This window comes from Orbicella faveolata, unplaced genomic scaffold (assembly GCF_042242905.1).
Source record: "Orbicella faveolata isolate gen_17 unplaced genomic scaffold, um_ofav_v1 contig_37, whole genome shotgun sequence".
NCBI classification, from domain to species: Eukaryota; Metazoa; Cnidaria; class Anthozoa; order Scleractinia; family Merulinidae; genus Orbicella; species Orbicella faveolata.
In genome coordinates, this window is record NW_028301566.1 from 632,805 (window position 1) to 652,658 (window position 19,854).

A 19,854-nucleotide genomic window follows, 5' to 3' on the forward strand; every position below is an offset into this window, starting at 1 on the left:
CGGAACACTCCATGACATCAAACTTCGTACACCATATTGAAACGATACGAATTAGTGCTTAGTAGCCAAGCTTTGAAATGTAGAAAGGAGTCTGGGAATCACAACGCGTAATAGAGGGGCTACGACAAAACACTGACCCCTGGTCAACTGACCCCCTTCTTACCCCCCTTACCGACCCCCTCTAAAATTCACTGGAAATGATAATGAAAGAAAAATATACATTAAGGCCGACTTACCCAAGGAAAAAAATTGTTTTTCAATACCGCACAGTGTTATTACGCATACATAATGTGTATGAGCCGAGCGATAATTTTCACGTGCGTTATATCGTTTGCACGTTCACTGAGAGACTTGAGAACATCGCAGCATAAAACGAAAACATTCGCGTTTCTGACGGGCAAAAAAATGATTGAAAGGGGGAAATAAAGTACTATTCATACTGTAAACATTTTCACTGATGCGCCGAGGTTTCTTGCTTTGTTTACTTTTTGGCGCAAAGATAATTATCTGGCGTCACGAAATATCCCAGTTCATGTTTCACCGAGGTTTTTGAATAGTAAGTTCAAGAACAATTTCATGACCCTGAACTTGGAACAAAGAAATTGAGCCGACATTCCCTGAAAAAATTCAGAAAACTATTACTCCAATAAGCCGAGACAGAAAATTACGGACATTCATAGTTACTGTCCATTTTCAGCTTAAATAAAACACTTCCTCGCCTTGTTTATTTCAAGGTACATTTCCTTTTTCTTTTTAACAGCATTTCTTAACGACTATTATTAAATATATTTTTGTGAAATTGTTCTTGAACTTATTGTTTAAAAACTTCAGCGAAACATGAACTGTGATGTTTCGTGCGCCAAATAATTACGTCTACACTGAAAAGTAAACAACTTTGTCTGGGATTGTAAGTGGGACCTTGGCACAACGAAGCCATTTTCTTCGTGACCTTTACGTTGTGGAAACAATGTCTAATCTTTCCTGTTCCTTTGCCTCGCACTGTGACTCTCACTGCGATATTTCATCCCGAGGAAACGAGCTTCTTCCTTTGAGCTCTTGTTCTAGAGATATAAGTGCTCATCTTCGGCAAATCTCTGTATCCCAAACAAGTGTCTCTTCTGAGAAAGAACTAATTCTTGCACGCGTGGGGTTGTTTAATGAAGGCGGCCGTGACTTCACAATTTGTCCAAAACACCGGGATCAGTTAGGCGTCAAGTTCAAGGCCTCGATAAAATGTCAGCATCCACTCCATGGAAATCGTCAGGGTAAGAGGGAGAGGGGTGTTAACCTGCGAATGTCGAAGGAAATCAAGAGTAAATGGAATGTTGTTGTCCAAGTTGGAGCAGGTAAAATGCTTTGTCTCTTTATCTTCGAATCCAGCTAAAGTATGAATTCCTACCTTGATTTGTTTTCAAGAATTATAAGCTCGATTACCAGTCGGTGTTCGAGAAAGCGGAGAAAATCTGGCCTTACAAATAATGATGTCATATTCTATGAACACAGGTATTTGTAGAATTTGTCGTGGGAAACATCAAGCTGCCATGAAATTCGTAGCAAATGCTTCACCGCCCCAGGAGCAGAGAGAGGAACAAAGTTCAGCAGACCTACCCATGGAGGAGGCCGACAGCACCATTGTTGATCCACAAGCGCACGTGCAATTCTTGTTACCACCGGAAGAACCATCAAGTGAGGTATTACACATGTGTACTCAGTTATCTATTAGTTTGTTATGGTAACACAAGAGTATTTTATACGTAGATACGGTTCCAAGAGATTTTCGAGTCGATTTTTGAAAGGAGATTTTTGAAGAGGCAGATGAGGAATACATGCCTTTGGTTACACAGCTCATTAACTGTAGAAGAGATGAGTATATGCGCAATGAGAGACAATGAGGACAGTGGTGGGGGGAGAGGGGCAGGGAGTCTGAATATCCCGCTTATGGTATCCTGTGTTCCTAATCCCCGTCTTGTATGGAAACATACTATGCAATGTTTCTCAATCTCGCTCAATCACCGTCTCTTTAGGTGGCACGCGTCGCCTCCCGCCCACTGCTCTCCCGCCTCCTGGCCCCCCCTGCCCTGTGCCCCCTCTGCCACTTTAAAGCTAGTTCTTTTGACTACTTTGATCAGCAGCACTCGCAGACCTTTCCTGGACAGTTTAGGAATGTCACTTTTGTTCAGTTGTTATTCACTGGCTGTAGCTGATATGTTATAGGGCAGCTGTAAAGATACACAATGAAGCAAACAAAACTACGGACTATATGGGCACAGCTAAAACAAAAGAGACTCCTATAATATGTAGTCTCGTTGTTGAGATGTCCTTGAACAGTTTCTCTTACTAATATCATGATCGTTAAGTGTGCAAGTATATTTGCAATATTTGTTTTGGGATTGCTACGATCTCAAAGCCCTTGTTGCGCAAGACGTTGTTGCAAACCATCTCCCAATGGTTATGTTTGTTTGTTTGTTTTTTCATGCTTAGTGTAGGAGCATTATTTATTCAAATTTTTATTGTTACAGCCAAGTGAGCACAACTCCGAGGTGCTCTCCTTGTCTTCTCAAGAGTCAGCGCAAGAAGGCGAGACCTCGCAGGAATGGCAGCCGACTCCCCAGGTTGAGCACAAGCTACAGAGTCTGAACAACTTCCTTAGGAGAACATCAGACAGGAGTGTCAGTCCTGTACGATCACAGTGCAAGTCTGACGTGCTGACTATCTCTGCCTCCACACAGCGATACTACAGAAGGAAGGCTGAACAGGTAGTTGACGTCGTATTAGACACCTTAGCCCCAGGCAACTCTACGTGGCTTTTCGAACAGGTGCGCAGCAGGCGGGAAAACATCCAAGGGGTCTCAAATGCAGGAGAAGGCACGTTAGTGTCTAGACTGGTCACGTGCTATGAAGAGGCAGGCTCATGGTACAACAGGCAGCAAATATTGTCACTTTTTGCAGGCGACTATTCCAAAACAGAATTGCTCCAGATGATCCCTGGCCTTACCAAGTGGAGGATCGATGAGGCAAGAAAGCATGCTTTCAAGAACAAGCCTGGTCAACCTATCGAGCCACCAACGCTGCAGAGGACGCGTCTGGATCCTGTTAAGGTTGATCACTTTCTGGATTTTATATCTAGCCCCTCATTCCTCCAAGACGTGGCGTATGGGACAAGAAATCTCAAACTATCAACTGGCGAGAAAATTGAAATTCCAAGTGTGGTGCGTACCGTCATCTCGTCTCGCCTAGTTCAGTTGTACTTGAAATACTGCGCTGAGTCTGCATTTGAGCCCTTGAGAAGATCTACACTATTTAGCATCATCAAGGTTAGCCTTTCTGTGACAGTTGTTAGTTATGGCTATAACAGATGTCATTAACGACCAAATTTTCTCTCCTCTTGATTCACGCGCAATATTTGGTTGACACATCTTGCACTATTTGACGGCATTCCTTACACTTTTTGCCTCATAACACAATAAATGATCGATAGATTTACCGGAAAGTGAAATAATGAACTCTCTTTTTTTTCAGATATGCGCAGCGTCACAAAAGAAATTACTGGCCGGCCTTGACAGTACGCAAACCGACGGTGTGAACGCCCTCGCCTCTCTTGAAGATACCATTAACCAGTTGCACCAGCATGGTAAGCTAAGTTATATTTGAAACACATACGATTGCTTGTGGGTTTTTTCTCTTTTGTAGTTATTTGCTATCCAAATAGCAAAAACGCCATCACGACAGGATATGACGTAAACTAACACTCCCCCTGTTTTTACTGAGCTTCGCTGTACCTTTCCGCTCAAATTTGGTCGAAACTATTGAGTGGGATCTCGTTACTTCTTTTATTTCATTTCCTCAGGTCTGGACAATGAAACATCAAGCTCCATCAAACGTCGGCTGAAAGCAGCAAAGCAATATCTCAAGTCAGATTTCAAGATCCATATTTCCCAAGAGGAGCCCTGTGCCGACCATTGTAGTGTGTATGCCCTCAGCAGTGGACAGAGTGATCATCGTGGGACATGCCAGCACCAACACAACATCTGCTGTGATCGCTGTGATGACTTGAGGAATGTAGTCATCGATATCCAGCTAGCCTTGTCCTCCTCTGATGTACATTTTAGGTAAAATGTGAAGAGCCTATTTCCCTATTTTATGCGTGAACAATTCAAATTCTAGTGGCTTCGGTTTAAGAAAAAATTAGCAACGTGGTTTCTTCTTTTATCATTTCAATGTCGCAGTGATACAGACAGACGAGAAGAACTAAATTATGATATCGAGAGCGCTCTACCTAAGCTAGAGGAGTGGAAGGCGCACATTGTGCGAGCTGTCCACCAAGATGCAGCCAAATCCTTCGTGGTCGATCATCTATCAGCCAGTCAAGTTCTCCTAATCATGGACTGGGCAATGAAGTTCCTTCCCATCAGTTTCAGAGAGACCCAAAGAGACTGGTTTGGGAAAAAAGGAAAATCCTGGCATGTGACGGTAGCAATCACGAAAGATGAAACTGGCAGTGAAGTTGAGGTACTCGTCTCACATTATTTACTCGAATAAATGCCGAGCGAGGTAGGGTGCTCCATTTTGTCTTGTTTGCTTCTAATAAAATCTTTGGGAGATAAGCTTATCCGAACAAATGCCCAGGCCTGAAAATGGCCTCGGTAATAACTACACAATCGTGACAGTGCAACAGACTCATGCTTGGTAGAGATGACGAGCTACTCTTTTGCAATTATTTTCAGACAAGAACCTTCATTCACCTCTTTGATGACTGTAACCAGAATTGGTTTGCTGTGGCATCTATCCTAGAGCACACTCTAGCAACTCTGAAGGGACTAAAGCCCCACCTCGCAGAAGCCTTTCTGAAGTCTGATAACGCTGGGTGTTATCATACCGCTTTCCTGTTGCTCTCGTTACCAAGCCTTGGGGAGCGCAGCGGAGTTAGAGTTGCACGCTATGACTTTAGTGAGCCTCAGGCGGGAAAGGATATATGTGACCGTCGGATCGCCTCAATAAAGAGTCACATTAGGCGATTTGTGAACGAGGGAAACGATGTGGAAACGGCAGCTTCTATGAAGGAAGCAATCGAGTCTCATGGCGGCGTGAAGGGGTGCTATGCGTCGGTCTGTAAGGTGCAAACTACTTTGCAGACTATGCACAAACACACTATGACAGGCGTACAGTCCCTGAACAACTTTTCCTACGAGGAAAGAGGACTGAGGGCATGGCGGGCGTACAACATTGGACCTGGAAAATTCTTCACCCTAACTATGCTAGCACGGTTGGGTACTCCACAGGGAGCAACAAATCTTACCATTTTATTACCATTTGGAAGACCAAACGAGGAGGTGGGAACCTTGACACTGGTGAGACCTGTACTACCATCTCCTGTTGAACCCAGCCCCTCTCAGCCAGATCCCGCCACCCAGTGTGAAGGGGAAGAAGATGAAGACAGAGTCCCATTCGCTTGCCCCGAGGAAGGATGCATCAAAGTGTATCAGTCATTTGCTGCTTTGCAGAGGCATCTCGATGTGGGAAAGTACCTTATAAGACTTGAACGGGAGACTCAATATGACCAGGTCAAGCGCAAATGGGCAGAAACCTGCCAGTCCTTGGCTGGTGGATATCTTCAATCTGTGTCTTCCACCTCGGCTGCAGCCACTGCCGACCAACCTGACAATCAAAACATGCCTTCTGCAGAGGAAGGATGGGCCCTTAAAAAGGTCAGAAATACCGTAAACTTCTCCGAAAATGTGAGAAACTATTTGCTGGAGGTGTTCCTTCTGGGGGAAGAGACAGGCCACAAGGCTAATCCGGGAGATGTAGCAACGCGCATGAAGGGGTTGCGAGACAGTAGCGGGAAGAAGAGATTCCAGAAAAAAGAGTGGTTGACAACTGTGCAGATTTCCCGCTATTTAAGCAGGCTATCAAACCTCAATAGAACTGGTAGACTGCTACGGGATACAGTTGAAGAATCTCGCCGTGCAGATGACGATGAAGATGAAGATGACGACGATGATTTAACAACAGAGGCCACTGCCGTCCGGACAAGGCAACAGATCCGGCGCGAGTTGGAATTGTAGTGACACTGAACTGTCATAAATATAACTTTTTCCGAAATTATAAATATCAACACTTCCATTTTCTGCATATTTGTCGGTTTCCCAGTTTTTTCTTTTCTTTTCTTTTTTTTTTTGTATCATGTTTTTTTTCCTATTACCCTTTTAAACATTTAAGTTGTAAATAGGCAGCGAGAGCTCTGTTTGTTAAGCGATCAACAAGAAGGCGCAAAAGTTGGTCACGCCATACACTAGAGACCCAACCATCAATATTCGCGTTATTTTAGTCAAAATGTTTTCGGTGTAGGGTCTTCTGAGTGGGCAAGGCGAGGAAGCTACAATTCAGCTATGTAGAGGTGATTAAGGTTAGAGAGACGTGGGCTCGGACTTCTAGAATCCAACAGATCAATACACTACCTCGCAGTTGTCAACGCCCTTTTGCAATATATGCGCGACAGCCAAGTCCTCACACGAATCCCTTAGAATTTTTCGCAAGAAAATCACTGTGAGCAACAATCACCTCTCGTGCTAGCTTCTAGTACCATTTTGTAAATAATTTTGGTGGAAATTCGCGTAATTATTTTCAAATCATCTACCTGAAAGTCAGTACAGAAATAATATGCAGGTAAAAACTCTATCTTTGTTAGTATTGTAAATAGTGAAAAAGAGTACTGTAATTATTGCTGAGCCAATTTTATTTCTTTATCAGTATTGTAAGTACTTTTAGTGGTATTAATACCATTGGCAATAGCGTTAAAATATTTAATATTTGAGAATTATAATGCACTGTTGATCCTTTTTGATAAAGTTATTAGCATTGTAAATAATTATCATTATTAGTTCTTCTTTTAGCTGCGACTGCTATCACGTCTACAGCAACATTTATCCATTGGATTATCCAACTACTCGTCTGTGTGAAGTTTTTCTCCTGCTGTAGTTGTTCAAAGATCTTGATGGTACGTAGTATCCCTCTAAAGTAAATAGGTGTCCTCTTGTGTGCTGTGATGCCCAGACTCCTCTCCACATTTCAAAGCTTGGCTACTAAGCACTAATTCGTATCGTTTCAATATGGTGTACGAAGGTTAATGTCATGGAGTGTTCCGGCGAACCGATAATGCTATCAAGATAAAATCGCAAGTTTAAGAAGCGTGAATTAAGAAGACGAGAAGGTATAACAAGTGAAAATTTGTTATCTAAAGACTTTTAAATGCATTTGAAGGCTCGCAACAGCCGCTGTATCAGTGTTCTGAAACCGCACTTGGTTGTCTTTGTTTTTATACCAATTAGAACTTCACTGGAACTTCAAACTTTATTGTCTTTACGTTGCTTTTCAATATTTGAGCTTACATCTTGGGGTTATGGCTAATCTACGGTTGCGGTTTATGCAGGAACTTTTACGATGTCAGTCATTAAACTAAAATCTTGTGCAAGATGTGCAGGGCTTGAGCTCGATCTGCGAACAAAAAATGGCAGGTCCCAAAAATTTTTTTAATAATTCGTACAGGCCAAAGGTGGAACTGAACCGTGGTATAGATATCTCTTTGGGAGGGACTTGGCCACAGGAGATATTTGGCCTCAAAATCAACATACTTTGCTATGCCATTTTACATGGGTAGTTATTAGCTTACACTGATTGACAGGTAATCAATCAAATTACATGAAACTCCCGTACATAACTCATGTAGGACTAATCTACACTCATGTATAGCCACAATTGAATTGGATGAATTGCTCAGGTTTAAGAGCCCCCTACTTTTACCCTCATTTAGTGTAGTATTTAAAGAAATTTATGTGAAAAAAGTAGGGGGGTGGTGTAACTCCCCCCCGGAAAATTGCAATTTTGAAACCGTTTTGGCTTTTTGAGTTATTGGGTATGCCCTTCAATCTGGCAAAGTTTCACTGAAATTGGTGAGATGGCATGTATCACCTCTGCCTGGTCCTCTGGTGGTCATGCTCTTAAAGTCAACTGGGGCTATATTTCGGCACAGAAGCTAGAAAGTGAAAGTTGAAAAAGTTTTGCTGTGTTGATTTCACTGCAAACCAAGGCAATCAGGAGTTAGTTTAGACTCCTCGGGACTGGAAAATATCGTCCAAGTTCGGGGAAATCGAGCCCAATTTTGTCAAAATCACGATGCGCGTAAGGCGGTCTCGGCTACTCTTTCATTCTTAAAGTCAACTGGGGCTATATTTCTGCCCAGAAGCTAGAAACTGAAAGTTCAAAAAGTTTTCCTATGTCCATTTCAGCGCAAACCAAGCCACATCAGCAGATTGTTTACAGTGTCCGGGACATCAAAATATCCCCCTAGTCCCGGGAAATCGAGCCGAAGTTTGTCAAAATCACGATGCGCGTAAAGCAGTCTCGGCTACTCTTTTAGTCTTAAAGTGACGTGGCTGTATATTTCGGCCCATAAGCTCGAAAGTGAGCGTTCAAAAAGTTTTGCTCTCTCAATTTCACTGAAAACCAAGGCCATCATGAGTTGGTTTAGAGTCCACGGGACTGGAAAATATCCCTTAAGTTCTGGCAAGTCAAGCCGAAGTTGGTCAAAATCACGATGCCTCTAAGGCGGTCTCGGCTACTATTTCAGTCTTAAAGTGAAGTGGGGCTATATTTCGGCCCAGAATTTCGAAACGAAGCGTTGAAAAAAAAATTGCTGTGTCCATTTCACCGCAGACCAAGGCCATCAGGGGTTAGTTTAGAGTCCTTGGGACTTGAATATATACCCGAAGTTTTGAGAAATCGAGCCGAAGTTGGTCAAAATCACGATGCGCGTAAGACGGTGTCTGCTACTCTTTCAGTCTTAAACTGAACTGGGGCTATATTTCGGCTGAGAAGCCCGAAGGGGAGCGTTGAAAAAGTTTTGCTCTCTCCATTTCAATGCAAACTAAGGCAATCAGGAGTTACTTTAGATTCCCCGGTACCGGAAATTATTCCCCATTTCCCGGGAAATCGAGCCAAAGTTGGTCAAAATCACGATGCGCGTAAGGCGGTGTCGCTATTCTTTCATTCCTAAAGTGAACTCGGGCTATATTTCGGCCGAGAAGCTCGAAAGTGAAAGTTCAAAACGTTTTGCTGTGTCCATTTCACCGCGAACCAAGCCACATCAGAAAATAGTTTACAGTCTCCGGGATATCAAAATATCCCCCAAGTTCCGGGAAATCGAGCCTAAGTTTGTCAAAATCACGATGCGCGTAAAGCAGTCTCGGCTACTCTTTGAGTCTTAAAGTGAGGTGGCTGTATATTTCGGCCCAGAAGCTCGAAAGTGAGCGTTCAAAAAGTTATGCTGTGCCCATTTCACTGCAAAGCAAGGCCCTCAGGAAGTAGTTTACAGTGCCCGGAACTGGAAAATATCCCCCAAGTTCCGCGAAATGGAGACGAAGTTGGTCAAAATAACGATTCGCGTAAGGCGGTCTCGGCTACTCTTTGAGTCTTAAAGTGAAGTAGGGCTATATTTCGGTCCAGAAGCTCAAAAGTGAGCGTTCAAAAAGTTTTCCTCTCTGAATTTCACTGAAAACCAAGACCATCATGGGTTAGTTTAGAGTCCACGGGACTGGAAAATATCTTTTAAGTTCTGGCAACTCAAGCCGAAGTTGGTCAAAATCACGATGCGCCTAAGGCGGCCTCGGCTACTCTTTCAGTCTTAAAGTGAAGTGGGGCTCTATTTCGGCCCAGAAGCTCCAAAGTGAACCCTGCAAAAAATTTGCTATGTCCATTTCACTGCAAACCAAGGCCATCAGGAGTTCGTTTAGAGTCCCCGGGACTGCAATATATTTCCCAAGTTTCGGAAAATCGAGAAGACGTTGGTCAAAATCACGATGCGCGCAAGACGGTCTTGGCTAGTCTTTCAGTCTTAAAGAGAAGTGGGGCTATATTTCGGCCCAGAAGCTCAAAAGTGAGCTTCCAAAAGTTTTGCTCTGTCCATTTCAATGCAAAGCAAGGCGATCAGGAGTTAGTGTAGAGTCCCCAGGACTGGAAAATGTTCCCCAAGTTCCGAGAAATCGATCGGAAAATGGTCAAAATTACGATGCGCGTAAGGTGATCTCGGCTACTCTTTCAGTCTTAAAGTGAAGTGGGGCTATATTTCGGCCCACAAGCTCCAAAGTGGGCTTTCAAAAAGTTATGCTCTGCGCATTTCAGTGGAAACCAACGCCATCCGGAGTTAGTTTCGAGTCCCCCGGACTGAAAAATATCCCAAAAGTTGCGTGAAATCTAGCTGAACTTGGTCTAACTCACGATGCGCGTGATGCGGTCTCGGCTACTATTTCAGTCTGAAAGTGAAGTGGGATTCTATTTCGGCCCAGAAGCTACAAAGGGAGTGTTCAAAAAGCTTTCCTTTGTCCATTTCACTGCAAACCAAGGCTGTCAGGAGTTAGTTTAGAGCACGCGGAAATGGAATATATCCCCCAAATTCCGGGAAACCGACCCGAAGTTGGTCAAAATCACGATTTGCGCAAGACGGTCTCGGCTACTCTTTCAGTCTTAAAGTAAAGTGGGGCTATATTTCGGTCCAGAAGCTCGAGAGTGAGCGTTCAAAAAGTTTCGCTGTGTCCATTTCACTGAAAACCAAGACAATCAGGAGTTAGTTTAGAGTCCCCGGGACTGGAAAATATCCCCCAAGTTCCGGCAAATCGAGCCGAAGGTGGTCAAAATCACGGTGCCCTTAAGGCGGTGTCGGCTACTCCTTCAGTCTTAAAGTGAAGCGCGGCTCTATTTCGGCCCACAAGCTCAAAGCTCAAAAGAAATTACTGTGCCTATTTCACTGCAAACCAAGGCTATCAGGAGTTAGTTTAGAGTCCCCGGGAATGGAATGTATTTCCCAAGTTCCGGAAAATCGAGAAGACGTTGGTCAAAATCACGATGCGCGTAAGACGGTCTCGGCTACTCTTTCAGTCTTAAAGTGAAGTGGGGCTATATTTCTGTCCTGAAGCTCAAAAGTGAGCGTTCAAAAAGTTTTGCTGTATCCATTTCAATGCAAACCAAGGCCATCAGGGGTTACTTAAGAGTCCTCGGGACTGGAAAATATCCCCCAAGTTCCGGTAAGTCGAGCCGAAGTTGGTCAAAATCACGATGTGCGTAAGGTGGTCTCGGCTACTCTTTCAGTCTTAAAGTGAAGTGGGGCAATATTTCGGCCCAGAAGCTCGAAAGTGAGTGTTTAAAAAGTTTTGCTCTGTTACTTTCACTGCAACCCAAAGCCATCAGAAGTTAGTTTAGAGTCCCGGGGACTGAAGAATATCCCCCAAGTCCCGGGAAATCGAGCCGAAGTTGATCAAATTCTTGATGCGCGTAACGTGGTCTCGGCTACTCTGTCAGTCCTAAAGTGAAGTGTGGCTATATTTCGGCCCACGAGATAGAAAGTGAGCGATCAAAAAGTTTTGTTGTGTCTATTTTACTTCAAAACAAGGCCATCAGGACTTAGTTTAGCGTCCAAGGGACTGCAAAATATCCCCCAAGTTCCGGGAAATCCATTCGAAGTTTGTCAAAATTACGATGCGCGTAAGGCGGTCTCATCTACTCTTTCAGTCTTAAAGTAAAGTGGGGCTATATTTCTGCCCAGAAGCTCCAAAGTTGTGCTCTGTCCATTTCACTGAAAACCAAGGCCATCATGAGTTACTTTAGAGTGCCTTTGACTGGAATATATCCCCCAAGTTTCGGGAAATAAACGCGAAATTGGTCAAAATCACGATTCCCTCAAAACGGTCTCGCCTACTCTTTCAGTCTTAAAGTAAAATGGGGCTCTATTTCTGCCCAGAAGCTCGAGAGTGAGCGTTTCGAAAACTTTCGCTGTGTCCATTTCACAGCAAACCAAGACAAGCAGGAGTTAGTTGAGAGTCCCCGGGACTGGAAAATATCCCCCAAGGTCCGGGAAATCAACCCGAAGCTTCTCAAAATCACGATGCGCGTAAGGCGGTCTCGGCTACTCTTTCAGTGTTAAAGTAATGGGGGCTATATTTTGGCCCAGAGGCTCGAAATTGAGCGTTCAAAAAGTTTAGCTGGGTCCATTTTACTGGAAACCAAGGCAATCAGGAATTAGTTTAGAGTCCTCAGAACTGGAATATATCCCCTTAGTTCCGGCAAATCGAGGCGAAGTTGCTCAAATTCACGATGCACATAAGGCGGTCTCGGCTACTCTTTCAGTCTTCAAGTGAAGTGGGGTTCTATTTAGGTCCAGAATCTCGAAAGTATCCGTTCAAAAACTTTTTCTGTTTCCGTTTCACTGCAAACCAAGACCAGCACGAGTTAGTTTAGAGTCCCAGGGACTGGAAAATACTTCGCAAGTTCCGGGAAATCGAGCCGAAGTTGATCAAAATCACGATGCGCGAAACGTGGTCTCGGCTACTGTTTCAGTCTTAAAGTGAAGTATGGCTATATTTCAGCCCCCAACGTCCAAAGTGACCGTTCAAAAAGCTTTGCTGTGTCCATTTCACTGCAAAACAAGGCCATCGGCACCTAGTTGAGCGTCCAAGAGACTGGAAAATATCCCCCAAGTTCCGTGAAATCCATCCGAAGTTTCTCAAAATCACAATGCGCGTAAGGCGGTCTCGGCTATATTTCGGCCGACAAGCTCAACACCGAGCGTGCGCTCCTTTTGCATGTGTACATATCACTGAAAACTAAGTTCATCAGGAGTTAGCATAGAGTCCTCGGGACTGGAAAATTTTCCCCGAATTCCGGGAAATTGAGCCAAAGATGCTCAAAATCACGATGCGCGTAAGGCGGTCTCGGCTACTCGTTTACTCCGAAAATGAAGTGGGGCTATATTTCGGTTCTACAAGCTCGACACCGAGCGCGCTCTCCTTTTACCTGTGTCCATTTCACTAAGAACTAAGTCCATCAGGAGATAGTGTAGAATCCTCGAGACTGGAAGCTATCCTCCAAGTTTCGGCAAATTGAGCCATACTTTCTTAAAATTACGATAAGCGTACGGCAGTTTCGTTTACTCTTTCAGTCTTAAAATGAACTGGGGCTACATTTCGGTCTGGAAGCTCGACACCGAGCGTGCGCTCCTGTTACCTGTGACCATTTTACTGAAAACTAAGGCCATCAGGAGTTAGGGTAGAGTCCCCGGGACTGGAAAATATCCCCCAAGTTTTGGCAGATCGAGACATAGTGGCTAAAAATTTCGATGCGCTTAAGGCGGTTTCGTGTACACTTTCAGTCTTAAAATAAAGTGGGGCTATATTTCGGCCTACAACCTGGAAACCCAGCGTACGCCCCTTTTACTTTTGTCCATTTCACTAAAAACCAAGTCATTCAGGAGTTAGTTTAGAGCTTCCGGGACTGGAAAATCTCCCCCAAGTCCCAGAAAATCAAGCCGAAGTTGGACAAAATTACCATGCGCATAAGCCGGTCCCGCCTACTCTTTCAGTCTTAAAGTGAAGTGGGGCTATATTTCGGCCCAGAAGCTCGAAAGTGAACGTTCAAAGAGTTTGGCTGTGTCCATTTCACTGAAAACCAAGGCCATCAGGAATTAGTTTAGAGTGCCCGGGACTGGGAATTATCTCCCAAGTTCCGGGAAATCGAGCAGAAGTAGCCCAAAATCACGATGCGCGAAAGGCGGTCTCGGCTAGTCTTTCAGTCTTAAAGTGAAGTAGGGCTATGCTTCGGCCGGGAAGCTAAAAAGTGAGCGTTCAAAAAGTTTTGCTGTGTCAGTTTCACTGCAAACCAAGGCAATCAGAAGTTAGTTTAGAGTCCTCGGTACCGGAAAATATCCCCCATTTCCCGAGAAATTTAACCGAAGTTGTTCAAAATCACGACGCGCGTACGGCGGTCTCGGCTACTCTTTCAGTCTTAAAGTGAAGTGGGGCTATATTTCGGCCCAGAAGCTCGAAACTGAGCGTTTAAAAAGTTTTGCTGTGTCCATTTCACTGCAAAACAAGGCTATCACGACTTAGTTTAGCGTCCAAGGGACTGGAAATATCCCCCAAGTTACGGGAAATCTACCCGAAGTTAGTCAAAATCACGATGCGCTTAAGGGGGTCTCGGCTACTCTTTCAGTCTTAAAGTTAAGTGGGGCTAGATTTCGACCCATAAGCTCGAAAGTGAGCGTTCAAAAAGTTTTGCTGTGTCCATTTAACTGCAAACTAAGGCCATCGCAAGTTAGTTTATCTTCCCCGGGAATTGAAAATATTCTCCAACTTCCGGCAAATCGAGCCGAAGTTGGTCAAAATTACGATGCGCGTAGGGCGGTCTCGCCTACTCTTTCAGTCTTAAAGTGAAGTAGGGCTATATTTCGGCCGAGAAGCTCGAAAGTGAGCGTTCAAAAAAATGTGCTGTGTCCGTTTCACTGCAAACCAAGGCCATCAGCAGTTAGTTTAGAGTCCCCGGGACTGAAACAAATCCCCCAAGTTCTGCGAAATCGAGCTGAACTTGGCCAAAATCTCGATGCTCGTAAGGCGGTCTCGGCTACTATTTCAGTCTTAAAGTGAAGTACGGTTGTATTTCGGCCCAGAAGCTCGAAACTGAGCGTTCAAAAAGTTTCCCTGCGTCCATTTCACTGCAAACCAAGGCTCTGGAGTTAGTTTAGGGTCCCCGGGACTTGAAAATATCGCCAAAATTCTAGAAAATCGAGCGGAAGTTGCTCAAAATCACAATGCGCGTAAGGCGGAAGAGTAGCCGAGACCGTCTTGCGCAAATCGTGATTTTGACCAACTTCTAGTCGGTTTGCCGGAACTTGGGGGATATATTCCATTTCCGCGAGCTCGAAACTAACTGCGGATGGCCTTGGTTTGCACTGAAATGCGCACAGCATAACTTTTTGAACGCCCACTTTGGAGCTTGTGGACCGAAATCTAGCCCCACTTCACTTTAAGACTGAAAGAGTAGCCGAGATCGCCTTACGCGCATGGTGATTTTGACCATTTTCGGATCGATTTCTCGGAACTTGGGGGATATTTTCCAGTCCCGGGGACTCTAAACTAACTCCTGATCGCCTTGCCTTGCATTGAAATGGACACAGCAAAACTTTTTGAACGCTCACTTTCGAGCTTGTGGGCCGAAATATAGCCACACTTTACTTTAAGACTGAAATAGTAGCCGAGACCGCAATTAGCGCATCGTGATTTTGATCAACTTCGGCTCGCTTTCCCGGAACTTGGGGAATATTTCCAGTCCCGAGGACCCTAAACTAACTTTTGATAGCTTTGGTTTGCAGTGAAATGCACACAGCAAAACTTTTTGAACGCTCACTTTCGAGCTTCTGGACAGAAATAAAGCCCGACTTTACTTTAAGACTGAAAGAGTAGCCGAAACCGCCTTACGTATATCGTAATTTTGACGAACTTCGAATGGATTTCCCGGAACTTGGGGGATATTTTCCAGTCCCTTGGACGCTAAACTAAGTCCTGATGGCCTTGTTTTGAAGTGAAATGGACAAAGCAAAACTTTTTGAACGCTCACTTTCTAGCTTTTGGGCCGAAATATAGGCACACTTGACTTTAAGACTGAAACAGTAGCCGAGACCACGTTACGCGCATCATGAATTTGATCAACTTCGGCTCAAATTCCCGGGACTTGGGGGATATTTTTCAGTCCCGAGGACTCTAAACTAACTTCTGATGGCCTTGGTTTGCATTGAAATGGACACAGCATAATTTTTTGAACGCACATTTTCGAGATTCTGGGCCGAAATATAGCCCCACTTCACTTAAGACTGAAAGAGTAGCCGAGACCGCCTTGCTCGCATCGTGAGTTTGACATACTTCGGGTCGATATTGCGGAACTTGGGGGATATTTTCCAGTCTCAGCAACTCTAAACTAACTCCTGATGGCCTTGGTTTGCAATGAAATGGACAGGGCAAAACTTTTTGAACGCTCACCTTCGAGCTTCCTGGCCGAAATAAAGCCCCACTTTACTTTAAGACTTAAAGAGTAACCGAGACCACCTTGCGCGCATTCTGATTTTGACAAACTTCGGGTGGATCTCCCGGAACTTGGGGAACGTTTTCCAGTCCCTTGGACGCGAAACTAAGTCCTGATGGCCTTGTTTTGCAGTGAAATGGACACAGCAAAACTTTTTGAACCCTCACTTTCGAGCTTGTGGGTTGAAATATAGCCACATTTTACTTTAAAACTGAAAGAGTAGCCGAGACCGCCCTACGCGCATCGTGATTTTGATCAACTTCGGCTCGCTTTCACGGAACTTGGGGAATATTTTCCAGTTCCGGGGACCCTAAACTAACTTTAGATAGCTTTGGTTTGCAGTGAAATGCACACAGCAAAACTTTTTGAACGCTCACTTTCGAGCTTCTGGACAGAAATATAGCCCCACTTCACTTTAAGACTGAAAGGGTAGCCGAGACCGGTTTGGGAGCATTGTGATTTTGACCAACTTCAGCTCGATTTACCGGAACTTGGGGAATATTTTCCAGTCCCAGGGACGCTAAAATAACTCGTGATGGCCTTGTTTTTCAGTCAAAGAACACAGCAAAACTTTTTGAACGCTCACTTTCGGGCTTCTGGACCGAAATATCGCCCCACTTCACTTTAAGACTAAAACAGTAGGCGATACCCCATTTTGCGCATCGTGATTTTGATCAACTTCGATTCGATTCGCCGGAACTTGGGCAATATTTTTCAGTCCCGGGGACTCTAAACTAACCCCTGATGGCCTTGGTTTGCAGTGAAATGGACATAGCAAAACTTTTTGAACTTTCACTTTCTAGCTTCTCGGCCGAAATATAGCCCCAGTTCACTTTAAGAATGAAAGAGTAGCCGAGACCACCTTACGCGGATCGTGATTTTGAAAAACTTCGGCTTGATTCCCCCGAACTTGGGCGATATTTTCCAGTCCCGAGGAGTCTAAACTAACTCCTGATGGCCTTGGTTTGTAGTGAAATGAACACAGCAAAACTTTTTGAACTTTCACTTTCTAGCTTCTCGGCCGAAATATAGCCCCAGTTGACTTTAAGAATAAAAGAGTAGCCGAGACCGCCTTACGCGCATCGTGATTTTGACAAAATTGGGCTCGATTTCCCCGAACTTGGGCGATATTTTCCAGTCTCGGGGAGTCTAAACTAACTCGTGATTGCCTTGGTTTCCAGTGAAATGAACACAGCAAAACTTTTTGAACTTTCACTTTCTAGCTTCTCGGCCGAAATATAGCCCCAGTTGACTTTAAGAATGAAAGAGTAGCCGAGACCGCCTTACGCGCATTGTGATTTTGACAAAACTCGGCTCGATTTCCCCGAACTTAGGCGATATTTTCCAGTCCCGAGGAGTCTAAACTAACTCCTCATGGCCTTGGTTTGCAGTGAAATGAACACAGTAACACTTTTTGAAGGCTTATTTTCGAGCTTCTGGGATGAAATATAGCCCCACTTCACTTTAAGACTGAAAGAGTAGGCGAGACCGCCTTAAGCGCATCGTGATTTTGAGCAACTTCGGCTCGATTTTCTAGAATTTTGGCGATATTTTCAAGTCCCGGAGACTCTAAACTAACTCCTGATGGCCTTGGTTTGCAGTGAAATGGACGCAGGAAAACTTTTTGAACGCTCAGTTTCGAGCTTCTGGGCCAAAATACAACCGTACTTCACTTTAAGACTGAAATAGTAGCCGAGACCGCCTTACGAGCATCGTGATTTTGACCAACTTCCCTTCGATTTCCCGCAACTTGGGGATATTTTCCAGTCAGGGGGACTTTAAACTAACTCCTGATGGCCTTGGTTTGCAGTTAAATGCACAAAGCGTAACTTTTTAAAGGGTCACTTTCGAGCTTCTGGGCCGAAATATAGCCCCACTTTACTTTAAGACTGAAAGAGTAGCCGAGACCGTCTTAGGCACATCGTGATTTTGACCAACTTCCGTTCGATTTCCCACAACTTCGGGGATATATTCCACTCCCGGGGACTCTAAACTAACTGCTGATGGCCTTGGTTTGCAGTGAAATGGACACAGCACATTTTTTTGAACGCTCACTTTGGAGCTTCTCGGCCGAAATATAGCCCTACTTCACTTTAAGACTAAAAGAGTAGGCGAGACCACCTTACGCGCATCGTAATTTTGACAAACTTCGGCTCGATTTCCCGGAAGTTCGCGAATATTTTCAATTCCCGGGGAAGCTAAACTAACTTCCGATGGCCTTAGTTTGCAGTTAAATGGACACAGCAAAACTTTTTGAACGCTCACTTTCGAACTTATGGGTCGAAATATAGCCCCACTTAACTTTAAGACTGAAAGAGTAGGCGGGAGCGCCTTACGCGCATTGTGATTTTGAGGATCTTCGGCTCGATCTGGCGAAACTTGGAAGATATTTTCCAGTCCCAATGTCTCTAAACTCACTCCTGATTGTCTAACATGTGAGTGAAATAGAGACAAAAATTTTTGAACTTTTCCTTTCGAGCTTCTGGAGTTAAATCTAAGCCCACTTTACCTTAAGACTGAAAGAGTAGCCGAGACCGCCTTAAGCGCATCGTGATTTTGACTAACTTCGGGTGGATTTCCCGTAACTTGGGGGATATTTCCAGTCCCTTGGACGCTAAACTAAGTCGTGATGGCCTTGTTTTGCAGTGAAATGGACACAGCAAAACTTTTTAAACACTCAGTCTCGAGCTTCTGGGCCGAAATATTGCCACACTTCACTTTAAGACTGAAAGAGTAGCCGAGACCGCCGTACGCGCGTCGTCATTTTGACCAACTTCGGCTAAATTTCCGGGAACTTGGGGGATATTTTCCAGTCCCGAGGACTCTAAACTGACTCCCGAACTCCTTGGTCTGCAGTAAAATGGACAGATCAAAACTTTTAGAACGCTCACTTTTGAGCTTGTGGGCCGAAATATAGCTCCACTTCACTTTAAGAGTGAAAGAGTAGCCGGGACCGCCTTACGCGCATGGTAATTTTGTCCAACTTCGGCTTGATTTCCTGGGACCTGGGTGATATTTTCCAGTCCCGGAAACGCTAAACTAACTCCTGAATGCCTTGGTTTTTGGTGAAATGGACACAGGTAAAAGGGGCGCGCGCTAGGTTTCCAGGTTTTAGGCCGAAATATAGCCCCACTTTATTTTAAGACTGAAAGTGTACACGAAACCGCCTTAAGCGCATCGAAATTTTTAGCCACTATGGCTCGATCTGCCAAAACTTGGGGAATATTTTCCAGTCCCGGGCACTCTACCCTAACTCTTGATGGCCTTAGTTTTCAGTAAAATGGTCACAGGTAACAGGAGCGCACGCTCGGTGTCGAGCTTCTAGGCCGAAATGTAGCCCCAGTTCATTTTAAGACTGAAAGAGTAAACGAAACTGCCGTACGCTTATCGTAATTTTAAGAAAGTATGGCTCAATTTGCCGAAACTTGGAGGATAGCTTCCAGTCTCGAGGATTCTAAACTATCTCCTGATGGACTTAGTTCTTAGTAAAATGGACACAGGTAAAAGGAGAGCGCGCTCGGTGTCGAGCTTGTAGAACCGAAATATAGCCCCACTTCATTTTCGGAGTAAACGAGTAGCCGAGACCGCCTTACGCGCATCCTGATTTTGAGCATCTTTGGCTCGATTTGCCGGAATTCGGGGAATATTTTCCAGTGCCGAGGACTCTATGCTAACTCCTGATGAGCTTAGTTTTCAGTGAAATGTACACAGGCAAAAGGAGCGCACGCTCGGTGTTGAGCTTGTCGGCCGAAATATAGCCCCACTTCATTTTAAGACTGAAAGAGTAGCCGAGACCGCCTTACGCGCATCGTGATTTTGGGCCACTTTTGCTCGATTTCCCGGAAGTTGGCGAATAATTTAAAGTCCCGGAGACGCTAAACTAACTGCCGATGACCTTGGTTTGCAGTTTAATGAACACAGCAAAACATTCTGAACGCTCACCTTCGAGCTTCAGCG

The 19,854-nt window shown here is 44.6% G+C and overlaps 1 protein-coding gene across 1 annotated transcript; it reads left to right on the forward strand.

The window, feature by feature from the left end:
* Nucleotides 1–1,359: 1,359 nt before the first annotated feature.
* Nucleotides 1,360–6,342, forward strand: LOC149101556 (uncharacterized). Its single transcript, XM_089275709.1, has 6 exons — nucleotides 1,360–1,691; nucleotides 2,520–3,314; nucleotides 3,520–3,631; nucleotides 3,848–4,109; nucleotides 4,227–4,509; nucleotides 4,725–6,342. Exons 1-6 carry the CDS (start codon nucleotides 1,479–1,481, stop codon nucleotides 6,063–6,065), a joined length of 3,006 nt encoding a protein of 1,001 aa, XP_089131835.1. The 5' UTR covers nucleotides 1,360–1,478; the 3' UTR covers nucleotides 6,066–6,342.
* The last annotated feature ends 13,512 nt before the right edge of the window (nucleotides 6,343–19,854 follow it).